Raw genomic sequence first — 24,898 nt, forward strand, 5'->3', positions numbered from 1 at the left:
AATACCACAGTTCCAGATGAATACGTTATTTAAAAACCATGATTTGCAAGATTGTTTCCATACAAAATGTGGAAAATGCAACACAATTTGAAGTCACAGCAAAGTGTCACCGCCCCCTTTCCTATGGGGTACTTGCTGCACATCAAAACGAGCGCACTCCGTTTAGACGGCTCTGCAACGACAAGTAGTCCTTACAGCATAGCGGTGCTGGGAAAGAGAGAGAGGACATCAACATTTTGCAGCCGATTAACCATCAAAACATTCAGATATAGGGCGTCAGTTCAAGGTAAGAAATAGTTTTGTAAGAAGAAATAATGATGTTATTTAAGTGTTTTGGGGTTATCCTCGAACAGAGGACAGAGCGGCGCACCATTGTGTTTGTGGTTATGTTAAACGTAGCGTTGGTTATTATTAACGAGGAATGGTGCAATGGCTGTAACTCAGTTTTTAAATCAAACAGCTCTTTCATTTTATTTTTTTTACTCGTGGTAGTTAGGAAATGTCGTTTGGCTCTCCTTTTTTAATTTTTATTGCATTTTTGTTACCTAAACCAAATGGTGCGAGATGGTAGCCTGCATCTTTGAAACGCAATTAAAAACGCATTTTAAAGGACTCGATAATAGACCATGGACTATTCATTATTAAAAGGAAAGCCTAAGGTGACCCGATGCTTTTTTTGCATGTCATCCTAGGGTGATGTCTGGGAAACAACATAAGACGCCGTTGTTTATCTTGCTCGATTGTGTTTGACAAATATCTCGAAACATTTTTCTCTTTAGGGACATGATGAGGAGGTTGTGTGAGTTGACACGCGTGTCCATCCTTGTTTTATTACTGTTGAACACTCAATCAACATGGGCTAAGAGAGGCGGCAGCAGCAGCAGTAGCAGCAGCAGGAAAACATCATCCACCAGCAACAAGGGTGGGACACAAACTAAACCATCCACTCAGCCAGGAAACTACCCACGACAGCCACAGAATCCCAACCGAAACCCCAATCCTTATCCAGGTGGTGGAAGTTATCCAGGAGTGGGTAATACTAATCCAGGAGGAGTTCCCAGACAAAATCCTGGAAGTAATCCAGGAGCTGGTGGTTACCCCAATCAGTATCCTGGAAGAGCCAATCCTGGAGGTTATCCAAACCAGAATCCTGCAGGAGGTTCTCCAAACCAGAATCCTGCAGGAGGTTATCCACGCCAGAATCCTGCAGGAGGTTATCCAAACCAGAATCCTGCAGGGGGTTATCCAAACCAGAATCCTGCAGGGGGTTATCCAGCAGGCGGAAACCCAGCAGGGTATCCCCAAAACCCAGGAAGAGGGAATTATCCAAATCAGAATCCAGCTGCTGGAGGCTACCCAGCAGGAGGTGGCTATCCCAACCAGTATCCAGGCAGAGCTGGTACCAACCAAGGAGGATATCCAAACCAGTACCCAGCAGCAGGTGGTTACCCTGTCAGAGGTGGAAATACTGGACAGGGTTGGGGTCAGGGTGGTGTCAATCCAGGGGGTTACCCTGGTCAAGGTGGTGGATACGGTGGTGGTTACGGTGGTGGATACGGTGGTGGTTACGGTGGCGGTTACGGTGGCGGTTATGGCGGCGGCGGTGGTTACCCCAACTGGAACCCGAATAACAAGATCCTCAGTCCTCGCTTTGGTGGAGGAGGCTATGGACAGGGAGGCTACGGGATGGGAGGGGGTTCTCCTTTCTCCCGTTCAGTACAGAGTATGGGATACCAGCCTCAGTCATCAGGTTTTGCTAAAAAAGCCATGTTAGCAGCAGGTGTTGGTGCTGTAGCTGGAATGGCTGTGGGATATGGACTTGGGCGTTTCCCTCGACCACATTTCAATTTCCGAAACCCCGAAGAAGAGCAGTATTACAACAGCTACATGTACCGTCGTTATGGCACCCAATCTACAGACCAAAAAGACTTTGGCCGTGATTATGTCTACAAGCCCCCACCAAGGGCCGATACTTATGACAGCTTCATGGATAAATGCATGAATAGGACTGTGAAAGATCAGAGCAGCACCACCCCTAAAGGTACGACCGGAGGCGATAAGGAGGATGACGACACAGTCAGCATTGAGGAGATTGGATACCCAGCCCTGATTGAGCAAGTGAAGGCCCGGCGCTGTGTTGAACAGTACATGGTCTACTCCGAGCGCTTTTTGGAGGAACGAAAAGCTGAGCAACAAGTCATGCCGCCTGCTGGGGGGAACAGCCCTCCGAGCTACGGTGTGATGCAGCTCTTAACCTCCCTCTGTGTGCTACTGTCCAGCATGCTTCTTCTCCAGTAAAACAGTTATCCTCCCTTTCACCAGGCCCCATATGGATTTCTACTTCTACCATTATAGCTGCATGTCTGCATTGTGCTAAGGTATATTATCCCCATAGTAAACAATAGCTGTACACTTAAAAGTGCTTATGGTCAGTCAGTCATTTACTTAACTAACAAGACAAAATACAGTTATGTGTATGTGTAAAGGAGTCAAACTTTGATTTTGTTAGATCTTCAGTTTTGTGATGTGCAAGCTTCACTCCTAATTCTTTTTTTTTTTCATCTCAGATGTTTTGCACTTTTTTACTTCAGGTTATTGTACACTGAATGCATAGCGATTCAGGGCTATTTTAGTTGTTTGTTTGTGACAGTTTACTTTGACGCTACTGTTTAAATAGGAATGCAACTTTATAAGATCTATCTACAATAACATCCAACTAACACCATTACAACATTTATTTCACTTTCCACATTCCAATATATCAGACGGTTTTTTTCAAGTGGTTATTCCTGTTTTCTGTTTGTATCATATATAAGCATCTTAAAGCCATGGTTCCACTTCTAAATTGGGATACATTTAAACATAAATATAGACAGATGAGGTCGAAGACTCCAGAGTCCCCAGAGTCTGGGGGAAAAAAACTGAGAGCTAATAATACTTACAGAATAATTAAAGGCAAGTCATGATAATTGTATTCTCTCCACAATGTGGTCCTTGCATATTAAGATCATGCCCTGAAGTATTTCTTGTAAACCACAGTTATGACTTCACTCTTGGCTGCAAAATACTCAACCACAGTGGGAAATATGAAATGCTAATTCCCTTCTTTTTTTTTTGTAAACCACAATAATAACAAACGGTTATATACTTGCATGAGAAAACAAGTGAATAATGGCCCTAACTCTTCTCAGGTACTTTATACTCACACTTTGTTTATTGTTAGGTACAGTGGGTAGGATTGCATGTAACAGCCCTCAACAGCCAATGGGCATCAGTGAACATGTGTCCTTTGACGTTCAACAGATGCCGTCATTAGCAGAGTTCTGGTGTTGCTTTTTTGCCTGCAGCTATTTGATAACAGTGCATTTGTTGTCTTGAGCGGCGTCTTTATCTGTTCATAACAAGTTTGCTGAAAACTGAAGCTATATTGAAGTTCTGCACAGAAATCTCCTGCATCAATTTAATCCTATATTCTGGCATCCAATGAGTCATTTATATCTGCACTTTTACCTTACTCATCTCTTACTTATTGTCATTTCTTACACATCAGTTTGATACGATTTACGCTGGAACTAAAAGCAAAAATTTGGCAAAGAGAAGATTAAAAGTTGCTGGTTTAGAGAAAATGTGGAAGTTTTAGAGGGCGTAGTCTCACTGCTGTAATGTTGTGGAGAATTGCTTCCGATCTCTATGCCAACCCTGGAAATACTTGTTCAATCTCCTAGAAAAATCTCTAGACTTTCCTGTCTGATTTTACAGATTTGAACTGGTCAACACATCTCATGTTCTAACTGTCATCATTCGAATCTTTAAACACAATGAGATGGATATAATAGGTGTAGTTGTTTGGTCTACTACAGTTATCTTTGTTTGCCTTTCCTGAACTTGACTCCACCTGGCTGTCATGGCAAATTACTTTTGTTCTTCTGGACCTTTCACTCTGAGTGAGTTGTGTCACTGTGTATAGTGTTGTTGATCTGTACACTAGAGAGTCATTTCTAACCTTTGCTTTCATTTTAAACCTGCCTGATGTAATGTATTTTATTTCTCTCTGGGTTTTGTAAAGCACTTTCTAATTATTTTGAAGGTATTTTCACCCAAGCTAAAAAAAAAAAGTTCTGATTGAATTAAAACTAAAAAAATTGGGAAAGTCCAGCAGGGTACAGTTCAAATATGTGTGTGTTTTTCTGGATGTGGTTTTACGATGCTGGTCTAAAACCATACATGTATTTTATACCCCTCCCAGTTAATTTTTTTGAGTGCTACACAGAGGGGGTTTCTCCTGTTAATTTTTTAATAATGGCAACAATGATAAATTAGATTTTGACATCTTTGTACTATTTGGGCTGTAGGATATCTGTGAAGTGCACTTACTCCCCTTCTGGATTAGATATTCCGTGACTGCGTCATTGAGCTCATGCTGAGAAGGATTATCTGTGTGAATCTTCTGGTCCTCACCTGAAAATGTAAACACTTTCAGTACTCATCAACTACTATGGCTGATTTTGGTTTGTCATGGATGTTATGTGTTAAATAAAATAACTAACAAATCAGTGATTTCTCTGCCTTATTAATGTACATTTGCAAACCCTGTCACATGTTCTCGTTACAACCCTCCTTTGTAATATATATTTAAAACAAATCTATATATGGGATTCAAAGAGTGTCACAAACATTGCTCTAAAAGCAGTAAATAAAAGTGTACAGCAAAGTACATCACATTGTTTCTTGCATTACCTGACACTCTAAATCTACTCCACTGCATTTGGCTGAAAGCTTTCGTTTCAAATTGATTCATATTAGCTTAGCATTAAGCAGGAGAGCTGTTGTTCTGAGCTCATTATAAGTGGACTCAATAGAGATTAGATGTTTTTACAGGATAGCAACACTTATAATTTACTGTATGAGTGTCTTGTAGAAAAATGCAGAACAGCCTTTTCTGCTCTAAATGAACGCAGCAGTAATGCTTGTTCAAAAACACCGAGAACAATAATTAAACGATGACAGAAACAGTGTGCATATTGAGTACTTTTAGAATAAAATGTATTCAAAATATATATATATATATATATCGTCACCTGATTAAGGTTATTGAATAATGGGGAATTTGCAGATTATTTGAATATGGAAATGCTAGTTCTAGCACTGTCTCAAAACGTTTAATCTTCCCATAAAGAAAGTGTCATGAAATCAATCTAATAGATTCTAAGGCAAAGTTCCGTATTAATGAGGATTTGTATGAGTAATGTTAGATTAAGTTCATGAATTGTTAAAGCTACTGTAAAATGTTGTTTCAAACGTATCTCTTCTAACACAGCATACTCTCAAATAATAACACTAACACACATAAGACAAATAACAAAAGATCATTTTCTTTAAAAAGCTTTTATTTCATTTGAGTTTCAGACAGACCGCTGTGATTAATTGTTGTGTTACATGTCTCTGATCCATGCTGCTATAAGGACAGACACCACATGTCCCAGTGTGAGGAAGGCGTTAGGAGCCGGGGCCGCCGCGTTAACAAAGGCTCTCCACAGAGACTGGTTGTGAAATCCCTGGCGGTTTTCATAGTAAAGCCGTTGATCTTGCTGGGAAGAGACTGCTTTATGATGACTCATAGATCCATGCTTGGGTCGACCAAAGAGCCCCATCCCGTATCCGGTGCCTGTGCCCCCCAGCATCCCGGCTGCCGCTGCTCCCGCCAACTTCAGGCCGTGCTTGGAGAGGCCGCGTCCCTGGGACGGAGGCCCTTTGTCTGCATCACCTTTTCCTCGCCCCTTGAAGAGGCCTCCACGTTTACAGTGTGCGTACTGTGCACCCGGGCACAGTGCTGCCACCAGCAACAGACAAACCCAGAGTGAGAGGAGCTTCTGCTGGCCCGTCATTTCTGCAGATCTGATCCTGCAGAAAATGAATGAAAATGCTCTCTTAGTTTTTGGACTGTAAACACTTTTATACAGATGACAAAGAGAGAGGTATGTTGGCTGTTATTCAAACTAGTATAAAAGCTTTTGACTGAACATCTAGTCACGTGACAAACAGCACAACAGACATCCAGAACTTTCCACATTCTCTGTCAACACTGGCAATCAGCTGGGCATTATGTGTGTAATGCATATTCTCCCCTTTGTGACAATTGTTTTCATGTACACTTTGTCATCTGTTGTAACAAAACTTATCAAAGATGTAATAGCTAACAATTGCATTTATATTTACGTTATGGTCCACGTATAATTGCAAGAAGATCAATTCTTCTTAAATCGAAATTTCAACAATTATCCATCCATTTTTTTTGAAATAGTTAAATGAAAACAACATCATAAATATAAATAAAATGTTATATGTAAACAAGTTTTTACCTTTAGTAGTTGGTCACTCTGAGAGGTCGTGATGCAGGAGCGGCAGTCCTTTGTTCAAACCACTTACAGCACAGCAGCATTTTAGAATCACCATCGTTTACATACAAACAGCATGTTCACATCAGAGGCAGCTCAGCTCCTCCCCCAAAAACAAACCCTACAGGTTGAATCATTTAGCTGATGGAGGCATATCACATACAGTGTAGACGCCCAGGTTTATCCTATTGTACAGTAGGCCCCTCCTCTATGTTTGTTGACTTCCAGCTACATACATTCAATGACTACACGGTTCTTATGTTCTCGCATCAGTTATGGAACATATTAGTTTTACTATTGACATTAACCTGAACTTCATTAGCTTGTCCTGTCGATAGAGGGTTGCCAGTTGAGGAAGAGTTATAATTACAAGACAGAGAAGACTTTATGCAAATTTAATGAAAGTAAATTCTGTTTTGGTTAAGTTTGCGTCCCTCTTTCTATGTGTGTGTGTTTCATTTTTATACTGTAACACTTAAAAGCGCCAGGTTTTTATTTTTGTCAGTCGAAGAAATGACTCCGCCTTTATTTGGGACAGGCGTCAATACAGGGCGGGTCTTTGATTATTTTCAAACAAAACACGTTCACAGCAAAGATTGGAAAGATGATAAAATTGTAAATATACACCAGTAAGAGTAATTAAGCAGCAGACAAACAAGCTTTATTCTGTCTTTCTATGACAGATGTTGAAGTTTATCTTTATTTTTTTGTGTCTTTCTGTTTTTTATCCTTATTTTTTGACCCAACACCAGGCTAGTAAACAAGACTTGAATCTGGAGGGGCTTTTATTTAATTTTTTTACGATTTGTACTGTAAGAACCAGTAATCTGTGTTTAGCCTCAGCTTTTCATCTTCAACGTAGAAGCATAAACTTTGGTTTTTCAGTCTAAAAAAAATTAGCTTCACAAATCCCCGAATCGCACAGTTCTGTTCTTCTTTTCAGTCAGTATTTAAAGAATTATAACACAACAATAAAAACACAGAGTAATATTTGGTGTTTTAGCTCTGGACTTCATCAACCCTTCATATTTATAAATTGTACATGACATGTTAAATGTACGTATGTAAATCCATTGAGTCATTATAGCATTGTACCTATGATGAAAAAACAAATCTACACATGTTGATTTATACAGTATATGTGCATCAAGGAAGACATATTGAGTCCATAGGATCACAAAACTAGAGTCCTAGAACTGCATGTATCAGAATCAAATGAACAAGTACACATCAGAGACAGATGGCCTTTTGAATTTGAACATTTTTTGTTCAAAATACCAAGACAGTGATGCAACAAAACAGCAGATTTTGGAACAAGAACAAGGATTGTTCTTAAATTGTTCCCTCTGAGTGATGGTGACTTATCATCATGTTTTATGAGACTATCTTTAGGACACAGTGTCAGTCTGTTCAGTATCATACATACAAAGGCTTAATACATCGATTTTTCCATTGACCTATAAATGCTTGTAGTTGTAGTTTCCCGCTGAAGTTTTAAATTGAATAGAAATGAACATATAAAGTAGCACAGTTGTTATATCTCAGATGTTTAAATTGCTTTAAGTAACAATGGTTTATTCTGTATTTTATTTTGAAAGTTCCCACCCCATTGTGTCCACAGATCTAAGTTTTGTTCGTTCTCCCAGGAAAAAAACAAGATGAAAACAGAATGTGATGAGAATTTTTTCCCGGTAAGATCATCTGTAGGCCCATTAGATGACGTTTGCTTCAAACTGACTGCGTGTCTTTGTGGAGAAATTGTGCTTTAAAAAAAGAACATAACTGACTTATCGGTTTGTGAAGGTTTATATTTATTTCAGCATATTTTGGGTCAACATGACAATGACTTGGCATCACATTTACACAACAATCTAAAGAACTTTGAAACATATATATTTCTTTACACTATTATACAGTAACAAATCACATATGCAAACTGTCATTTGCCGAGATGACAACAATGAATCCTTGTGAGTGGTTCATCACATGCTTTAAAAAGTTGTGCATACACTCATGCTCATCTGGCAACGGTGACGTCTTTATTTCACATTTCCTTCATGTGCAACAACAAGAGTAAAACTGTCATGCAAAGAAACTTGACACAGGGATTTCTGCACATCCCTCTGCATAGAACGGGTTGACAGGAAAAAACAGTGGTCGCCATTTTGTATTTAAATGTGTCAAATGTGTTGCATGACCCAGATTTGTCCTTTTTTCAGGATGAATTAAGTTATTTCAGGCGTTTGGAGCTTGCAGCTGGAAGCACTGTGCGGCATTACTGATCCACGTCCCTCTGCAGGAACTAGATGACATTTTCAAAGAGCTGCATGGAGGCCATTATGTTTTCATCCTAATATCAGAAGACAAAGAAAGAAATGTTGTTGCTTGTTTAAAAAGATGCATGAAAATTGGATTGACGACGGGCATACCTTTTGGCAGGTTTCTATGAATTCATCGATTGTCACCACTCCATCTCTGTTTCGATCCATCTTCTGTAAAACGTCAAAACATCATGTGGAGATTTGAGATGAAACTAATTTGTTCTAATCTTATTTTCCACTCTTTTTCTGAGTGTCTGTGTAATATCTGGATGCAATAGACTCTGCTGTATACCTGGAAGAATCTGTCCACATGCTCAGATGGTGAATCGTCTCGTACATTGGGTAAAGTATACCTGCCCATCATGTCATAAATGGACGTCATTATTGCCATCATTTCCTGCAGGAAGCCACAGAGACATACAGAACAGGAATAAGGACCATGAAGCACTTTTTGGTACAACTTCAAAAAGTGATGATTGAACCTCTTTAGTAACGTAGCCGTCTTTGTTGATGTCATACAGGTTGAAAGCCCATCGCAGTTTCTCTGTGACGGAGCCTCTGAGCAACACGGACAATCCTATCACAAAGTCCTATAAGAGAAAACAGAAGTTTAACTACAAGCTTATTTCCAACGAAACACCTGCCACCCATTAGACATAAACAGAACATATGACTGAAGGTATCACAGAATGTGCAGGTTAACTCACCTCAAACCTGATTGATCCACTTCTGTCAATGTCAAACGCATTGAACAAGAAATGTGCATATGTGGTTGCATCTGAGAACAATCGGTGAGAGGAGGAAATTAAAAGAAGTTGGCTTTGCATGATTCTATACTTAGTTAGGTCTACCTGTGTCTGCCCTACAAAGTTTACACATTTTGAATACTTACAGACAGTCGTCACTGAATGATGATCAGAACATTCAGTGGAAGTTTAACCAATGTGTTAGCATTAGTAGAATACTGTACCTCCTTGAGGGAAGAACTGTGAGTAAATCGTCTTAAAAGTTTCCTCGTCCACGAGCCCACTGGGACATTCCTGTTGAGAGAGAACAAACACACACATGACTTCAGCTGATTCCCTTTATTTAATTTTCTGGAAAATTCACATTTTGTGTTTCATGTTGCTATGAAAAATAATAATGTACTTGAATTACCAATGAAAGCGTTCTTGAGTGTGAAAATCAATCTTTCACAAAGGGCCAAAAGAGCACAAAAAAGTGTTGCCATGGCTCCACAAATTCTTGCTAAATGAATTCCCTGTTGTATGCTACACTCTTCTTCATTTGGTGAACCCAATTTCTACTTAATAACAGAAAAATGAATTGTTGCTGATATTTTGTAAAAGTATTTTTTTTGTATTTCTGCTGCAGTACAGGAATATGGCCACTAGGGGGCAAGAGAGAAACATATTCCATTTCAATCCTGACAGAGGCTATCTGCACTTTGTTTATTCTTTAGACCTCATGATCAGTAGTTCAGTGGCACTTGTTAAGCGGCGAGTGTGACAATTTCAAAGAAAAATAAAACAATATCGCAAAACAGTAACCAAGCCACGGCAAATAGGATTTTAAAAGTATAATTTGATAAAATGGCATGGCATTAGTCACACACAGTATTTTTATCCCCCAGCCTTGAAGAGCTGCCACTTCATTTCAAGCATAACGGCAAGAGCAAAATTGTTCTTGTTACATCAAAAGAAAAACAAACATCAAAACCCTGTAGAAATGCAGTTAACTGCTTTGTGGAATAAGTTGCTGAATAAAACCCAGATGTTTTTGTTTGTTGCAAACAAATTTGGCCAGAAAAAACAAACAGGTGAAACTAATAAACCAAGGCTCAACAAAGCTTCAACAAAATGGGATGCAGCCTTTGCAAATTGAACATAATAAAATGCAACTGCTATGTCAAGTCAAAATGTATGCTGTGAAAAAAATGGGTTATTTAAAGGGTACCATGTGAAGATTTTTACTACAGTTTTGTTAACACTTTCTCACCACATTATGTGAGGTGATCCTTAAGGTCACAGGAACCTCATGAACAGATGCACGCTTTCTTTTAAAGACTCTTAAGCCTGCTTTGTTTACATCAGCATGCTGTCTTCTTCTTTAATGGCAGCACGCATCCTCTAATGGCACATTACAGTCACTAACTGTCGATATGCATTACCCGCATCAGTGGTATAGGCCAAATGATGCATTACGTAACTCTTGTGTTCATGCATTCTCATCCTTGTGTATATGTCTAAGAACACAACCTTTAAAAACAAAACAGGCACCTACTTAGCAAAAGTAAATCCTCAGTATCAATAACCTCTAGTGCAGAAAAACAAAGCAAACTTGAAGTGCCTAAACTGCAGTTCCTCCAGTGGCCACTTGAGGCTGATTCCAGAAGCAAATAAATCCCTTTTCGGCCCCATAAAATAAATCAAATGTTACAGCATAATTACCTGTTTAAAAAAAGGAACAAAAATTGTTTGGTCTTTAAAATTTATTTTTCTTTTCATGACAACTGAACAAGTGGCCTTAAAAATCTGCACGATTGGGGAGTCATCGCTTTGAGGGACTGCTGGGAGCTGCTTTCAGTCTGCTTGGTGTCCCCTCTGCTGATTCAGTCACTAAACTGAACCTCTCCACCTGTTTGTGTTGTCGATGCGCTTTGGGGATATATTAAATGCAATTATCACATAAATACATGGCCTGCTGTGCTGTAGCAACAGACCATCCATGAAGCCTATCAGTCCTTTTTTCGCTGAATGATCAAACTGTAAGGCTTGTCAGTTCAGTGTTTGCTCAAACATTGATTCTTTTTTTTGTATTAGAATGTGCATTGGATTCGGAGAAGAGCAGAGAAGAAGGGAGGTCAAAGAGAGAAGACTTCATTGAAAGCTAAGTATGTTCACCAATAAGCTCTTTTTGCTTCTTCATTCTGGGAAATAACTAAAACTATTCAGCCTTACCAAAAACAGTCACTCACTCTGAAAACACAATGGTTGACTATCTCAGCAGCTAGTTAGTGAGTACAGAGACTGTAGGATTAGGGATTGGCTAACTTCAATTCTCCTCCCCAGTGTTACCCTCTTGATGTTAAATTGACCCTTCTGGATCAAATAAAGAAAATGGAAACTGGAAAATGCAGAATGCAGTCAACAAACCATTATGTGACGTCAAGGTGGCGATTTCCGATTATTTAAACACTCTATGGACTCAACACAAATGTGGGCATTCAGATGATACTGAATACAGTAAAGAAACATTGTAACACAAATAAAAACTGTTTATCTATGAACTATACAACGTCTTCAGAGCTTTGCTTTCCCATCTGTGAATAACTGGAGATTTTTGACAACTTTAGTTGTATTCAAATTAGGGCTGTCAAAATTAACTTGTTCAAAGAGAAATGTGAGAAAACAGAAGTTAAGGCATGATACACTGCCGTGAGTCGTAGCAGTGGGAACGGTTTGTGCAGCTATTTTGGCAGGTATAGAGGTTAGATGAGCTTGAAATGACCATTGAGGATGATATTTGAAAGGGTGGAAAAAAAGAGGAGAGAAAGGAGCTGGGATGAGGAATGCATGAGCTTGTTTTGTATTTGGTATTTCATGGCATAAGAAAAGGGAAGAGATGATTCTGAAACAGGATGGCATAGTACTGGGTTTGATGTGTGGGGACGCTGCAGGTCTGACACTGGTGATGTGGAATTGAGGAGTGGGAGACTTAAGTTTTGCTGGGACGCTGTAAAGAGTCAAAAAAGTTTGTTTGTATGTAAGAACGTTTGTATGTTTGTAGCTCGTGGATGGTTTGAGTGAGGTTTGCGGTGGATTTGTCTGGCGTTCAGGTGCCTGGCTCTTAAGATGGTAGGAGAGGGGTGTGTGAGCGGATCTTAACCCCGGGCTGGTGGAGGGTAAAGGTCCGACGATGTGAGAGCACGGAACTCCAGGAGTTGTGGATTCTCAGACTAAACTAAATTAAACAAATTACTTTGCAACTCAGCTCACTTACAGGGGCATGTCTTTCAGGTTACATTTAATCAAAAATTCCTACATTTTTGAAGCCTCTGTAGAGCGACTGAAGCTCCTTCCTGGTGAACTGAGTCTGCGCCTGGAGCTGGTCGAGACCCTCAGGTTGGTGCCGCACCATGGAGAGCTCGAGGTCATTGTCACAGCTGTCTGTCAGCGAGAAGCAAAGAAAACAGGGGTGGAGGAGGGACAGAGGGGGAGGAAGAAAGGCCGAAGGGAAGGAGGGAGGACAGAGCCGTAAGACAAGAAAGACAGAAAAAAGGAAGGAAGGGTAGGATAGGAGTTGAAAATACTACAAAATAAAAAAGATGGGAGGCAGAAAATGAAAACTACTGCACATAACTGAAAATGCTCACCATCTTAAGACAAAGAAAATGAAAGGTTGAAAAGGAAACAGAGGGGTTAGAGAAGGAAGGTAAGAGAAGGAAATAGGTGGGAGATTACATTGTTAAATGACAATTAAAAAAAAGAAGACACAACAGAAAATATTTACATTGGTTTTGACAGTTCAGTGAAACAAATCATGAATAAGACAAATCTGTGTTTGGGAAAATTGTTGAAGAAAAATGAACTGTGTAAGAATAAGAATAATCTACATTTCTCATTGTGGGCTCTTGCTGTGTTCAAATGGACTCCCTTACACTTTAGAGCGTCATTTCTTAAGCCAATTCAGTTTCCTCAAAGTTGACCTATTATGCTGATCCCCATTTTTAAAACTCACATATTGCGTTACAACAAGTACTAAACGCGGGCAAAGTATCGGATCATGAGGTAAAAGTATGTTGGAGTAATCTCAGGACAATTCTGCAGAGTGCGATAAAAAGGCTTGTTCTGCAAATCCCGCAAAAACTCTCTGATATGAAACAAAGAACTTCAAGAGATGGCTTCAGGCCCTCCACTGGCAGCCCTGCAGCGTTCTGCCCCCCCCCCCCCCCCCCCCCCCCCCAGGAAGGCCTCCAGAGAGCTGGCCAATCAGAAGAAAGTGGACAAACCGTTTCAGACAGAGGCTGAAGTAAAGGCTTTTATGGGTCAAGTATACAATAAATAAGGAGTTTCTTTGAGCTCCTAATCACGTGAAGCCTGTCTATAGGTTTCACAGACTGACAACATGGAAGGTGAAAATGAGCATAACATGGGGATCTTGAAGAATATGAGGATGTAACTCGGACATGTAGGGGCATGAAGATGTATTTAAAATACTCTTTAATAATGCGTTTATCTGCAAAATGTGTGGCTAACACATTGTGGGTGATTTCAAACAGCCCCAAAATCACAAGTATCACTAATGAACATTGATGAAGCTGCATTTCGGTGTACTCGTTAATCTCATCAGTAACTCCTGTGTTTGACAAGCGTTCATCTTCAGTATAAAACCTGTTTCATTCTATCAGCAAAAGGGAAAACACTGACTCTTTTTAGTTCTGTGAAAAAAATGAGAGGTGAAAACGTTTGCAGAAACATTCAGCATGAAACAACAGAAAATATTTGTTTGCAGAGGAACACCACCATATACTCACCATCTTTACCAGAACAAAACACGAATGGGATGTTGAAAGAAAGCGAACCAGGAAGAGGTGGAGGACAGATGACGAAGAAATGAAAGGGAAGGAAGAAAGTTAAAATATTTGGCTTGATATAGACAATTTTGAACATTTACCAACACAGTGAACAGCCTGTTAAAAGACAGACCCATTGTTTTTAAGGCTGTCATGAAAACAATATGAACAGGCTGATATGTCCCCCGAAAAATCTCTTCAGTCTTCAGAGAGATCTTTTCAGAGTTAACTGATTTTCCTGTTTCTGTTACAAATATTTAGGCTCAATAATGAAACAGTATCAGAGAAACACTCGAGGAAAGAATTTAGTACTTGAAAGTTAATGCACAAGAAAATAAAGAACAAGAAAATGAGTAATCAAACTGATCCTGTCTTTGTATATTAGTGTCCTTTAATTTGTGCAACTTAAATGTAACATTTCGGCAGATTCGACAGAAACAAATCACCAGATATTTTTACATGATTATTGTTCTCATGCTTCACATGACAAGGTTTTTGGAAATGGAAATCTATGCCTTACCTTCCAGAGATAAGGGCTCCCATACCCCAAACTGTTTGAGCACGACAACAAACAGACCAATAACAACAGCAATGGCGATTACTTCCAGCCCATCCGTTCCCATTGTTGCCTTGCATTAGAGATCGCCTTTTTAAAAAGCTTTGGTTAAAAAAAAAGAAGAAACAATTTAAAACGTATCCTGAATCTGATAGAGCAGCCTGTATCCACGATTATCATCTGCTACCAATCATCTTCTTCAACCAGCTACCTCCTTTTATCAGTATTTTGCACAGGCATCAGCTCTTCTATTCACTTAAAAGAAACCTAGGACATCAACCACTGACCACTTGTGAAAAAAAAAAAAAGCTAATAGATTGACTACGGAGCATCTTCCTTTAAGCAAACAGCCCTTACGTCCATCATTTGCTCTTGAAAAAATATTTAATTTGACAAACTTTTAATATCCCATGATGATCCAAAGCTGTCTCCAATCGCAGAGGATCCATCTCTGTTTGTGTTTGTCAGCATATCATGACCTGGGGTCTGTCCCACAACTCCATCAACTCTGGGGCTCCACCCCTGCTCACTCCATCGCCCATACTATCCTGAGCTGTGTGTGTGTGTGTGTGTGTGTGTGTGTGTGTGTGTGTGTGTGTGTGTGTTTGAGGTCATTACTGAAGGAATTTCTTTACTAATAGTCTCTGATTGACAGGCCACGCTGTCTTTTATTTGCTCAGTCATTTCAAGGATGTAAAGCTGTAAAACCAGGCATTGATCCACATTTGCTGATGACTGGGATATGAACAGCACTTAGGATGGAGGAGCCGGCCCTGCCCTGTGTGGCGCTCCCTGTGTCTACCGGGTTGTTCAGCAATGCACGCGGCCAATAATGGAGAGGGATTCTCTCTGCTGGAAAACATTGTGACCATTGCGACTGTAAAACCAGTGCTTTGTTTAAGATGATGTAGTTAAGAATAGTTAAGTTGAAGTGATTTTATCTGTGCTTTAAACATGTTCTCCACACCTCAGAGGCCAAATTTAGCCGAAGTAAAATCCTTCACATAATGTCCTCTCTGTGTTCTGAAGGAGTTTTTGTTCGAAAGGCTTGATCGTGCTGTGCTGTAAAACAATAAGAGTAAAGAAGTTAAGACTGTAGTCCACAAGTGATGACTCGGCACAACATAATGGACCCAGTTTAAGCAGGATAGGAGGGTGGAGTGCAAATCAATTGTCCAGGGTTAAAATACTGGTCTTAGAACAGGCAGAGAAAGTGGGCCAGAAATGCATTTGGATACCAGGGGAGGGATTATGGAAATGGATTCATCCTTAATGTCTGAATATCTTAATCATCTACTAAAACAAAGATTAAACTGGTATAGTGCCACCCAAAAATAACTTGTATGATTCTCTACATAGCTTCTGTCTACAAGCAACATATCCTACAGTAATAAAAAACAAAATATGATTTATTGTTTTCTTAAAGGATCAATATGTAAGCTATCTACTGAATTAAATCATAAAATCACCTTACTATATGATCAGACATGAAGGAATCATAAAATGTTAAAGTGCTGGCTTCTCTGACAACAATGCAGCAGCCAGCATGTCCTCCTTCTAAGATTAAATTCCGGTCTATAATGGTCTGCATTTGTTTTGACGAGAGGAGGTAGGTGGTTTAAAGGCTGCCCCACATGTCCTTCATGGATGCCCATCAGTTTGCCAGGCAAGCGTCAAACCAACAGGTGTTGCAGCGATGGAAGCAGGAAAAAACAAACTGGTTTAGATGTAAATGATTCGAACGAACCTAAAAAGTCTCAGCACTATTCCAAAAAGCTCCACGACCAGAAAGGTGAAATAGGGAAGCTTTCTGCCCCAGCCTGAATTGTTGATCAATCCAGAAGCATGTATGCTAAATGTTAGTTATAAAGTATTCAGAAAACACAATGTGGAGTGATACATCTAGTTTAATTCACTAGCACTGTTGTATTCATTATCAGCACTGATGGAATACCTCCTCACCAATCAAAGTTCTAGGTCAGGAAAGATGTTGCATTATGTAAAATAATTTACCCTGATTCAAGATTGCTGATTTTAAACTGCGAGAAAAGAGGCGATGAAGTGAGAAGGAAATGTTAACCTCTGCATATAAACGTGTATTTTTGCAGTATTTTGACATGTGCTTGTTCTACCTCCGCAGACAGAAAACACACTCAGCCATTATAACACTAACATGCAAGATGCATGAGCTCATGTGGGAACTGCCTGCCATAAAAATAATGCAGCATTACACTGTTTAATGCTCCTTAAGTGCTGATCTACCCCTGTTCTTCTATTAAATACAGACAAGGGTGAGGTGGCTTAAGCGTGCAGAGATGCAGACAGTGCAGCCTTCAGGTCTTACCATCAGGTTTTAATGCTGCAGTGAGAGCCACATTACAGCCCAGTGCCCGAGCCCATTCATCATAGACTGTCACACAAGCTCTCGTCAAACAGTTAAACACCCTGAACTTCGCGCTCTTCCTCTTGGCTTTTTTCTCAGTGCTATCTGTGGCTCTTTCATTGACTTTGAGGCTTTTGGCTTTTTGGAAGGAAAATGCCATTATTGAGAGGACTAACCACACATACAGCTTGATCCATGGGCGGGCTGGGACGCTTTATCATACAAGAACAGCACACAAATGTTTTTTTTTTTTTTTGTTTTTTTTTTAATAAAACATGTCATATATATTCTTTTATCATACAAAAAAGTTTAAAAACAAAGTATGTTAGAAAATCTCAGAATTCTCATATTGTTCAAGGATATATTGAAACAAATATAAAGAAATCAGATAGCTAATTAATGGATGAGTATTGTAAAAGTGTTCCTGTATTTTTTTTAAAAGTGCTCTATTCTCTGTTTGATTTAAGTACGAGTCAAGAGTGACATTTTAAGTGCAACAGTCTAGACATCTTAAAAACCTATGCTCTGTGATCTAACACAGCTTGAGAGTGTAATACTCTTTATATTATTTATACTTTTATAACTGTGTCACTTTCAGCACCAGTGAGGAAATGATGTGTACGTAATAGCGGGACATCATAGTAGTGCGACAGAGTGTAGCCTGCCAAAAAAAAGGTATTACCACTGTGGCACAGGAAGTGACGATTCTTTCGACCAATCATCGGACCACAGCCTGTCTAGCTCCACCCTATAGGGTGGGATAAGTACCATGGCACCCCAACAGAAGGGTAGAAAAAAAGTAAGACTGTGGAAATGTAATTTAGGGTCCAGTGCCATTCGTGTCCCAAGGACATTCGACAAGTAGCTGCAAGAGCTGAAGATTGAACCCCCAACCTTTTGGCTGAGAGATCACTGACCCACCACTGAGCCACAGCAATACAACCTGCATTTATTTTTGTTATGTGTCATGTGTTTAAGCATGTGGATATTTTTAGCATGTGTTTAAAAATGTAGTTCATGCATTAGAGCTGCATTTGCAAGAAGATACAGTACATATCATTTCCTGTACTTATTCTCTAAGGAGACTGAATGACAGGACGATGCCAGACTGATGAGGAAAGAGGGAGAGACAGCGTGGACGGGGTTGTGATCCATGAGCGGTTTATGATGGTTTACAATAATGCAGCACCTAGGGGGGCAAGGGCATTTTAAAATATGGATCAGTGAGTTGATCATTTGGATCTTTTGTGCTATATCACAGAAAATCCAGTCCAATGTGGAGTGCATACACTCAATGATAAAACACAGCTCTCTATTTGTTCTCAATCTTTACATCTGTTAATTTTAATCATTTAAAGGTTTTTGACGTCTAATGAAGGTGAATGAGGCTCTGTGTGTATTTGCATGAAGAATGGACGGTGAGATATTTACAAAAGGTCACTGGGGTCATGTATCATCTGGCCAGGTGTGAAACCCTATACGCTTAGAGCTGCCAATGTATGATTCTATCACTCAGGACACATGCATGATACCAGGTGTAAACCTTCTTCTAGTGTAATAGTAGCTTGTCCAGGACACAGATAGGTTGCTATACTGTTTACAGTCCAGTAGATGGCAGACAAGTTGCATGTGGAGTTGCTAAAACCTCCATATACAGTATATCTCCAGACTAAAAACAAACAGCCTGATAAATAAAACACGATTAATAATGCTGTTTTTGAGTTTGTAGAATACTGAATCAGTCCAACTGTTGATGCACTTCAAAGGCCTTTTTCATAAAAGGTCAAGACCTTCCTCTTTTGCAGGTGTCCAAATGAGTGTTGGGATTCATTTGTTCTACGGGCAAACCCCTTTGAGGTGATGTCAGGCATGAGAGCGTTTGTTCTGCGACTGTTTTCATCAACATGGTCATCTGTCTACTGGCAGAGAGGGACGTCAACAGGCGAACGAGCCTGGATGACAACAGTGAGTCATTTCTGGAAGCTGCACAAACAATTCTGTCCGCTCATCACTGTGTTTTTCAACCGCGCAGATCGAAAGCATCTGAGGACAAATGAATCTAACTCTTCAAAGACATTGTTCCTGCTCCTAAAAGGATCCGTGTGATGCTGCATGGACAGATTGCAGCCCTGCCTGTCGAGTGCAAGCTCACAGCTGACTGCCCCACAGCAGGATAATGTCAATAATTTAGATCAGCCTAGAAAATGGGGGCATGTAGGAAGACACTGTGCTCTTCACCTTAAAAATATGCATCCCTGTCTTTTGTGATGCATTAACATGTTGAAAAACATATATCTTTTCAGCTTATTTATTGATTATTTCCTCTTAAAGCATATATTTTTTTTATAGCTGATTGAGACAAGGCCTTAAGATTAAATCATTTCTTCTTATTTCTCAGAGGGATAGTGGGCGTGCAGAAACAAAACAACATCTCCGTGCGGTTGTTTTAGAGAAGGAGGAGCGCGAGAGAGAGAGAGAACAGTCGATGAGCGAGCATTACATGTGGAGGAAAAGATGTATTGGTTCAAACTTGATTCCATGAAGCAGCATAGATTGAAAGCGGCCCATTCGGTGACTGATTAACTGCTGAAATAAAGTGGCATTTGCTGAAGGGAGAGGTCAGCGCTGTAAACACTCACTAGAGGAAAAAGAAGGGGCGAGAACATATAGAGAGAGATATAGCAGATATATGAAGTAGATGGGGCAAGTGCATGCTTTAAAATGTATGTATTCTGTAGAGCTGGCGATTGAAGGCCTGCACCCATACTCTGCCACGAGTCCCTCCTCGCCTGCTGTCGCAGACAATCCTGCAGATGTTCAGTGTAATGCATTGTCTGTGGGGTGTTGGCATGTGTGTGTGTGTGTGTGTGTGTGTGTGTGTGTGTGTGTGTGTGTGTGTGTTAGTGTATGTGCCTGTACCTGGCCCTTGTTGCGTGGTGCTGGCAATAATCCACTTGACGAGGCAACACTTCATCAGAGATTTACGTGTGAGCCGAGGTTTCTGCCACTTGGAGCCCTCTGTCTGCCCAGGAGGGGTTGGGTCCGTCCCGTTAGCGTCGGGCAGCAGACCGCCATCCTTGCTCTTGTCGTTTCCCTGAGGAAAAGAGAAAAGAAACGGTCCACAAAGTAGAAGTTCTTTGTAGTAAGCCGATGTTGTCAGAACATGGGCAATAGCTTTTAAACGTAGCAAAAGGCTGTAGGTGCCTCCGCCTGTATTGCTCTTTATTTTGTCTTCCACCTGTGCATCAATATTTCTTTGAATCATCCAATTTATTTTCTGCCACCTAAACAGCATGGTTTCTTTTCAATCAACTACTTTGTTTTAGACTTAAAAATGTCTTTCCTTTTTTTTTTTTTTTTGTTTAAAACCGCACTGACTTTAGAAAACCCATGAACTTTCCTTTAGAGATAAGTGCTGCCACCACCAAAGTTTTCACCTATCTGGTGAAATATTTTTATATATTTTTTTGGAGATCTTTTAGACTTCCACCTGGTGCTATCATGATGCCAAAATTTGAATGTTTAAAAATCAAAAAGCTCCTGCGAGGTACTTTGGGTCTGTGTTGATTTTGGCGCCCCCTGTAGAAAAACCTATACATCTATTGGTGATCTGTTCCTGTACATGTGTAGTGTTTTATGATGAATAAAATCTCCTCCTGCTCTATTTCTCTCTTGTCAGACACCGACCTGGTGGCAGAGGTAACAGGCCTTGAAAGTAACTATTTCACTGTTGTTTTTGATGTATGGTTTGCTTTTAGGTTAAATAGAGGCATCAGTATATTCATTTAATACTTTCATAAGCAGATGGAAACGCCTAACAGAAGCTTATAGTTCATCACATCCTCTGCAGTTTCACATGTTTCTAATCCTAATTTAACAATGTTAGCATGCTATCACAACACAAAGATGAAAGAAGATTATACCTGCTCAGAATGAGCTTGTAGCTCAAAGCTAGTTTCAGCAATCTGCAAGTCTTATTGTTTGTATATTTGATATATAAAGTGAAAAAATTATGAAATGACTTTAACAAAAGACATGCAGGAAAAGAAAACAGTAAGGCGTTCCATTGTGACTTGGGTTTATATGATGCCAATGTGATAGCATTGTCCCCAGTCTGAAAACATATTTTCTTCTTGTTCTCCCAATAAGCCCTGTAATGCAGTCTGTCTGTTTAAGAAAGTCATGGAGACATAGCGAATACGCTTACAGAAAAAGAAAATTAATCTGCACTGCAACGTCAAGATATGTGCTATCTTGTAAGCCAATAAGTCTGTCAGGTATTTAAACTTGGTTTAATAGCCTTCATTTACTCTCTGGTGTAGGATGAAAGTTACAAAAGTTTCATTGAACCTGATTTTAGCACATTTTTCTCTAGCATATCTTTCCACTACTTGAGATAGGTTGTATATTCATATAGTTTCTCCGTCATATGGTGGTATGAAACAAAGGAGGGTTTGTCACTGCTAAATGTGACATCTGGACCAGCAGCAGGAGTTTCTTTATTCAGACAACTGGTGAGTATTGATGAACAGATACTTCAGAGATCAATACTACAAAACTCAAATGCTGCTTATTTCATATGAAAATCTGTTCACTACAATCATTGATTGATCTTTATATGATTAAATACTTCAAGGTCCAAACACTTTGTGTTCCAGCTCCCTAAAGTGTTGGTCTTTTTTTTTATTTTATAAATGGTTCACATAAAATAAGATGTAATAATTGAAGAATAAAATGTGATTTGATTTAGTCTGCTTTTTCTTTTTTACACTGAAAGGTCCGGTTGAGATGATTAAGTCTATTCTGCCACAGAGTCCTGGGCTAGAAGGCAGCACCAGCAATTTATGAAGAAAAAAAACCATACATCCCTAAAAGCAACACGAACAAAGGACGTGTATAAGAAAGAGAGATAGACAAATTTCACATCAAGAACCAAGTTAAAAAGCAACAGGATTCCTCCCAGACAGTTTGTAAGGTCTTTAAGGTGTTTAAACTTTCAGGACAGGGAAATGCAAGCTTCAGTTGTTTTGACTTTTGACATCATCTTCTCCTCCCACACTGGATGCTCACTCACAGTTTTTCCATCCGGATTAATGTTTCAGTTATAAAACAGACTTACATTTCTGAGGCGGTGGATTTAAATAGCACAGCCGGTACTGTAAAATAATCCAAAAATGATATGTCAGAAGACGGTGACGCCTTCAGGGGCTGATTCTTTTTCAAATTTTAATATTTTCTAAGGCAGCATCCTCGTGTTTTTATTTTCCCCCTTATAAGTTCGATGTGAGTGATATTTCATTCCACTGTTGTATCATTACACAACCACATCTTATAGGTTTAGTTTCATCTTAGGCTTCTTCCTTTTTTTGTCGTTTATACCTTTAGATCCTCTTTTCCAAATGTTCTCATCTCTTTTTCTTTGCCTCTGCAATCTTTCCCTTGTTGTGATAAAAGGCCTGTATAAATAAAAACAGCTTTCTATAAGCGCTCCACGAGAAAGTGATGCAAAGAGTTTGTAGTGAACATAGACAGAAGGACTATCCGGGGAGCGTCTCCGTCCCCCTGGTCCCTTATATGAATATGAAGAGATGCCAAAGCATACAGGGCATGGAGAAGTGGCTCAATAATTCACACTCTTTGAAACAGCATCAATAAAAGATCAGAGCTGGCTGCCATGCTGAGGTTAAAGATGACAATAGACAAACCTGAACACTGTTAGATCATCCAAAAACCACATAAAAATGGACCTAGATAGTCCACACCAGTCACACTGCATGTATCTGAAAATGGTTCAATCAGGTAAGAAAGTTCGGCAAGAAAGTTATAAAATACTCGCCATACCTCATCATTTGTGAACTATGACTTTGTGTTTTTAAAAGCAGCTTTAAAGATCTGAAGAGAGAGTCCCTTTTTGAGTCTGAACATCAGAGCGCTGCATTATTAAAAAGACAGAAGCCAAGTGATGCTCTCTTTGATCATCTAAGTCATCCCTGTGTGTGAGCGTCCTCCACTGATCATCACATATGTTACCTTTGCGAGCTACGAGCATGCACGCACACACACACACACACACACACACACACACACACACACACACACACACACACACACCACCCCATCCCAGCCATCTGACACCTGATAGCGGCAGACATAATTTCTATCTTTAAGCCCTATTTAAAAAATGAAAAGCTGATGGTGGATCTTTAATTTCAAACCTTATGCTGTTTTTTTTTTAAATAAATCTTTTATCAGCTTCTTATTCAAAACTTTGATGCTCCTGACCATCGTTTGTTCTGTTTCCCATGTGGCTAACATCTCACTGGTCAAAATCATGTAAAAACAAAAACACCTAGTTAAAGGATCTATTGACTCCCAGCTTGACATGAAGTTCATGTGTCATTTAAAACAACACCTGATAAAGTTTAAAATTATTAGTTGATTCCAATAATACACATAAGTCAAATTTGAGGTATGTGTAGGCTACTTCTATTTTTTTGCCCATTTATACTTGAAGATCGCAGAATTTCAGAGCGCAGTATTGTAGATTTTACACCACTACTTAGCTCGATAGCTTCAGTCAGAGGCGTCATGCCCTTTCAAACTGGGGGTCTGGAGCCCCCCTCAGATTCTAAATGGTGGATTTTCCCTTTGACCTCACTCTAATTTAGCCCCCCCAGCATTTTGGCTTGCATAACGCCCATGGCTTCAGTCAAAAGTTATCTTGTCGATGGATATTTTAGATACAAAACATTTGATAAACACGTATACAATGAATAAAATAATATAATGCAATTTCAAAGTTTGAATTATCGAAAATTGGGCTATAAACTACTACTGATAAAGTTAACCCCAGATCAACAAGCTTCAACTACAAGATCAAAATCAAGCAGGCATGTTAAAGCTACAGTGATAACAATTAAATCTCAATGAAGGGTACAAACAGTAGAATTAATATATTGTTTTATTTAATACCTTTAGTAGGATACATTTTGCTTATAATAAAAATATAGCTTGCAGGATTTGTACTTTTAACTGTTATTTACACTCGAGCATGCAAGCTTATACAAAATGTATCACAATAGTTCTTACAAACTAAATGCAAACCACAATCAAATATATGGCCGCATTCTTATTCTTTAATGTTAAAATACTTTAAGACTTTGAAAAATAAAAAAAGTATGTTCAAGTTCGTCAGAACGGGACCTCAGGTAGCTCACACTGGGCATACGGATGGGAATATTAGCATGATTTATGTCAAAGCTGAACATGCGAGTCTATGGAAGCAACAAGTCAATTAAAGCATGCAGAGAAACTTGTTTACTGCACCTGCATTGCGTCTTGATTTGAGTTGTAGGAATATCGCTGCAATGAATCCTGCTCTGCTGGCGCTCCTTCAGTCATCTGCAGCAGCATGTACAGAGAGAGAGAGAGAGAGAGAGAGAGAGAGGAGAGAGAGAGAGAGAGAGAGGAGAGGAGAGAGAGAGAGAGGGGGGGGGCTATTAAGGAGGAGCAGAGCTGCTCACAGTCATCAGCAAAGGATTAACACTATAAAACTATCATTATAGCTACAGATTAACAAACACACGAACCTAAAGGGTCTGACAGAATCTAATGACTCAGTCAGTGATCTGCAGAAAAGAGCATCAGTCCTCTCAACAAGTGATGGGA

General features: G+C 39.6%; 2 protein-coding genes across 3 annotated transcripts; one reads left to right on the forward strand and one right to left on the reverse strand.

The window, feature by feature from the left end:
• The first annotated feature begins 129 nt into the window (after window positions 1–129).
• Window positions 130–4,553, forward strand: prnpb (prion protein b). The gene is made up of 2 exons (XM_020629833.3): window positions 130–286; window positions 780–4,553. Exon 2 carries the CDS (start codon window positions 784–786, stop codon window positions 2,296–2,298), a length of 1,515 nt encoding a protein of 504 aa, XP_020485489.2. The 5' UTR covers window positions 130–286; window positions 780–783; the 3' UTR covers window positions 2,299–4,553.
• A 3,599-nt stretch (window positions 4,554–8,152) lies between these two features.
• On the reverse strand, window positions 8,153–24,898 carry LOC109981219 (calsenilin). Of its 2 annotated transcripts, XM_020629913.2 has the most exons (11): window positions 24,820–24,898; window positions 24,557–24,631; window positions 20,150–20,324; window positions 14,253–14,255; window positions 12,761–12,885; window positions 9,687–9,756; window positions 9,424–9,494; window positions 9,199–9,306; window positions 9,009–9,113; window positions 8,825–8,887; window positions 8,153–8,745 (listed from the first exon to the last, which is right to left on the reverse strand). In XM_020629913.2, the coding sequence occupies exons 2-11, from the start codon at window positions 24,629–24,631 to the stop codon at window positions 8,698–8,700; spliced, it is 843 nt and encodes a 280-aa protein (XP_020485569.1). In that variant the 5' UTR covers window positions 24,820–24,898; the 3' UTR covers window positions 8,153–8,697. The 2 variants fall into 2 exon arrangements, with proteins under 2 accessions (XP_020485569.1, XP_065821947.1); XM_065965875.1 differs by lacking the exons at window positions 14,253–14,255; window positions 20,150–20,324; window positions 24,557–24,631; window positions 24,820–24,898 and adding an exon at window positions 14,812–17,396.

Source organism: Labrus bergylta, chromosome 17 (genome assembly GCF_963930695.1).
Source record: "Labrus bergylta chromosome 17, fLabBer1.1, whole genome shotgun sequence".
Lineage (NCBI taxonomy): Eukaryota > Metazoa > Chordata > Actinopteri > Labriformes > Labridae > Labrus > Labrus bergylta.

What these genes read in the sequence shown, in the direction of transcription:
- prnpb (XM_020629833.3), top strand. Translation starts at nt 784, where the DNA reads ATGATGAGGAGGTTGTGTGAGTTGACACGCGTGTCCATCCTTGTTTTA.
- LOC109981219 (XM_020629913.2), bottom strand. Translation starts at nt 24,631, where the DNA reads ATGACTGAAGGAGCGCCAGCAGAGCAGGATTCATTGCAGCGATATTCC. An exon ending in ACGGCTACGTTACTAAAGAG is followed by an intron (nt 9,114 to 9,198) that starts GTTCAATCATCA and finishes GGCTTCCTGCAG; the next exon opens with GAAATGATGGCAATAATGAC. An exon ending in TCATAGAAACCTGCCAAAAG is followed by an intron (nt 8,746 to 8,824) that starts GTATGCCCGTCG and finishes TTCTGATATTAG; the next exon opens with GATGAAAACATAATGGCCTC.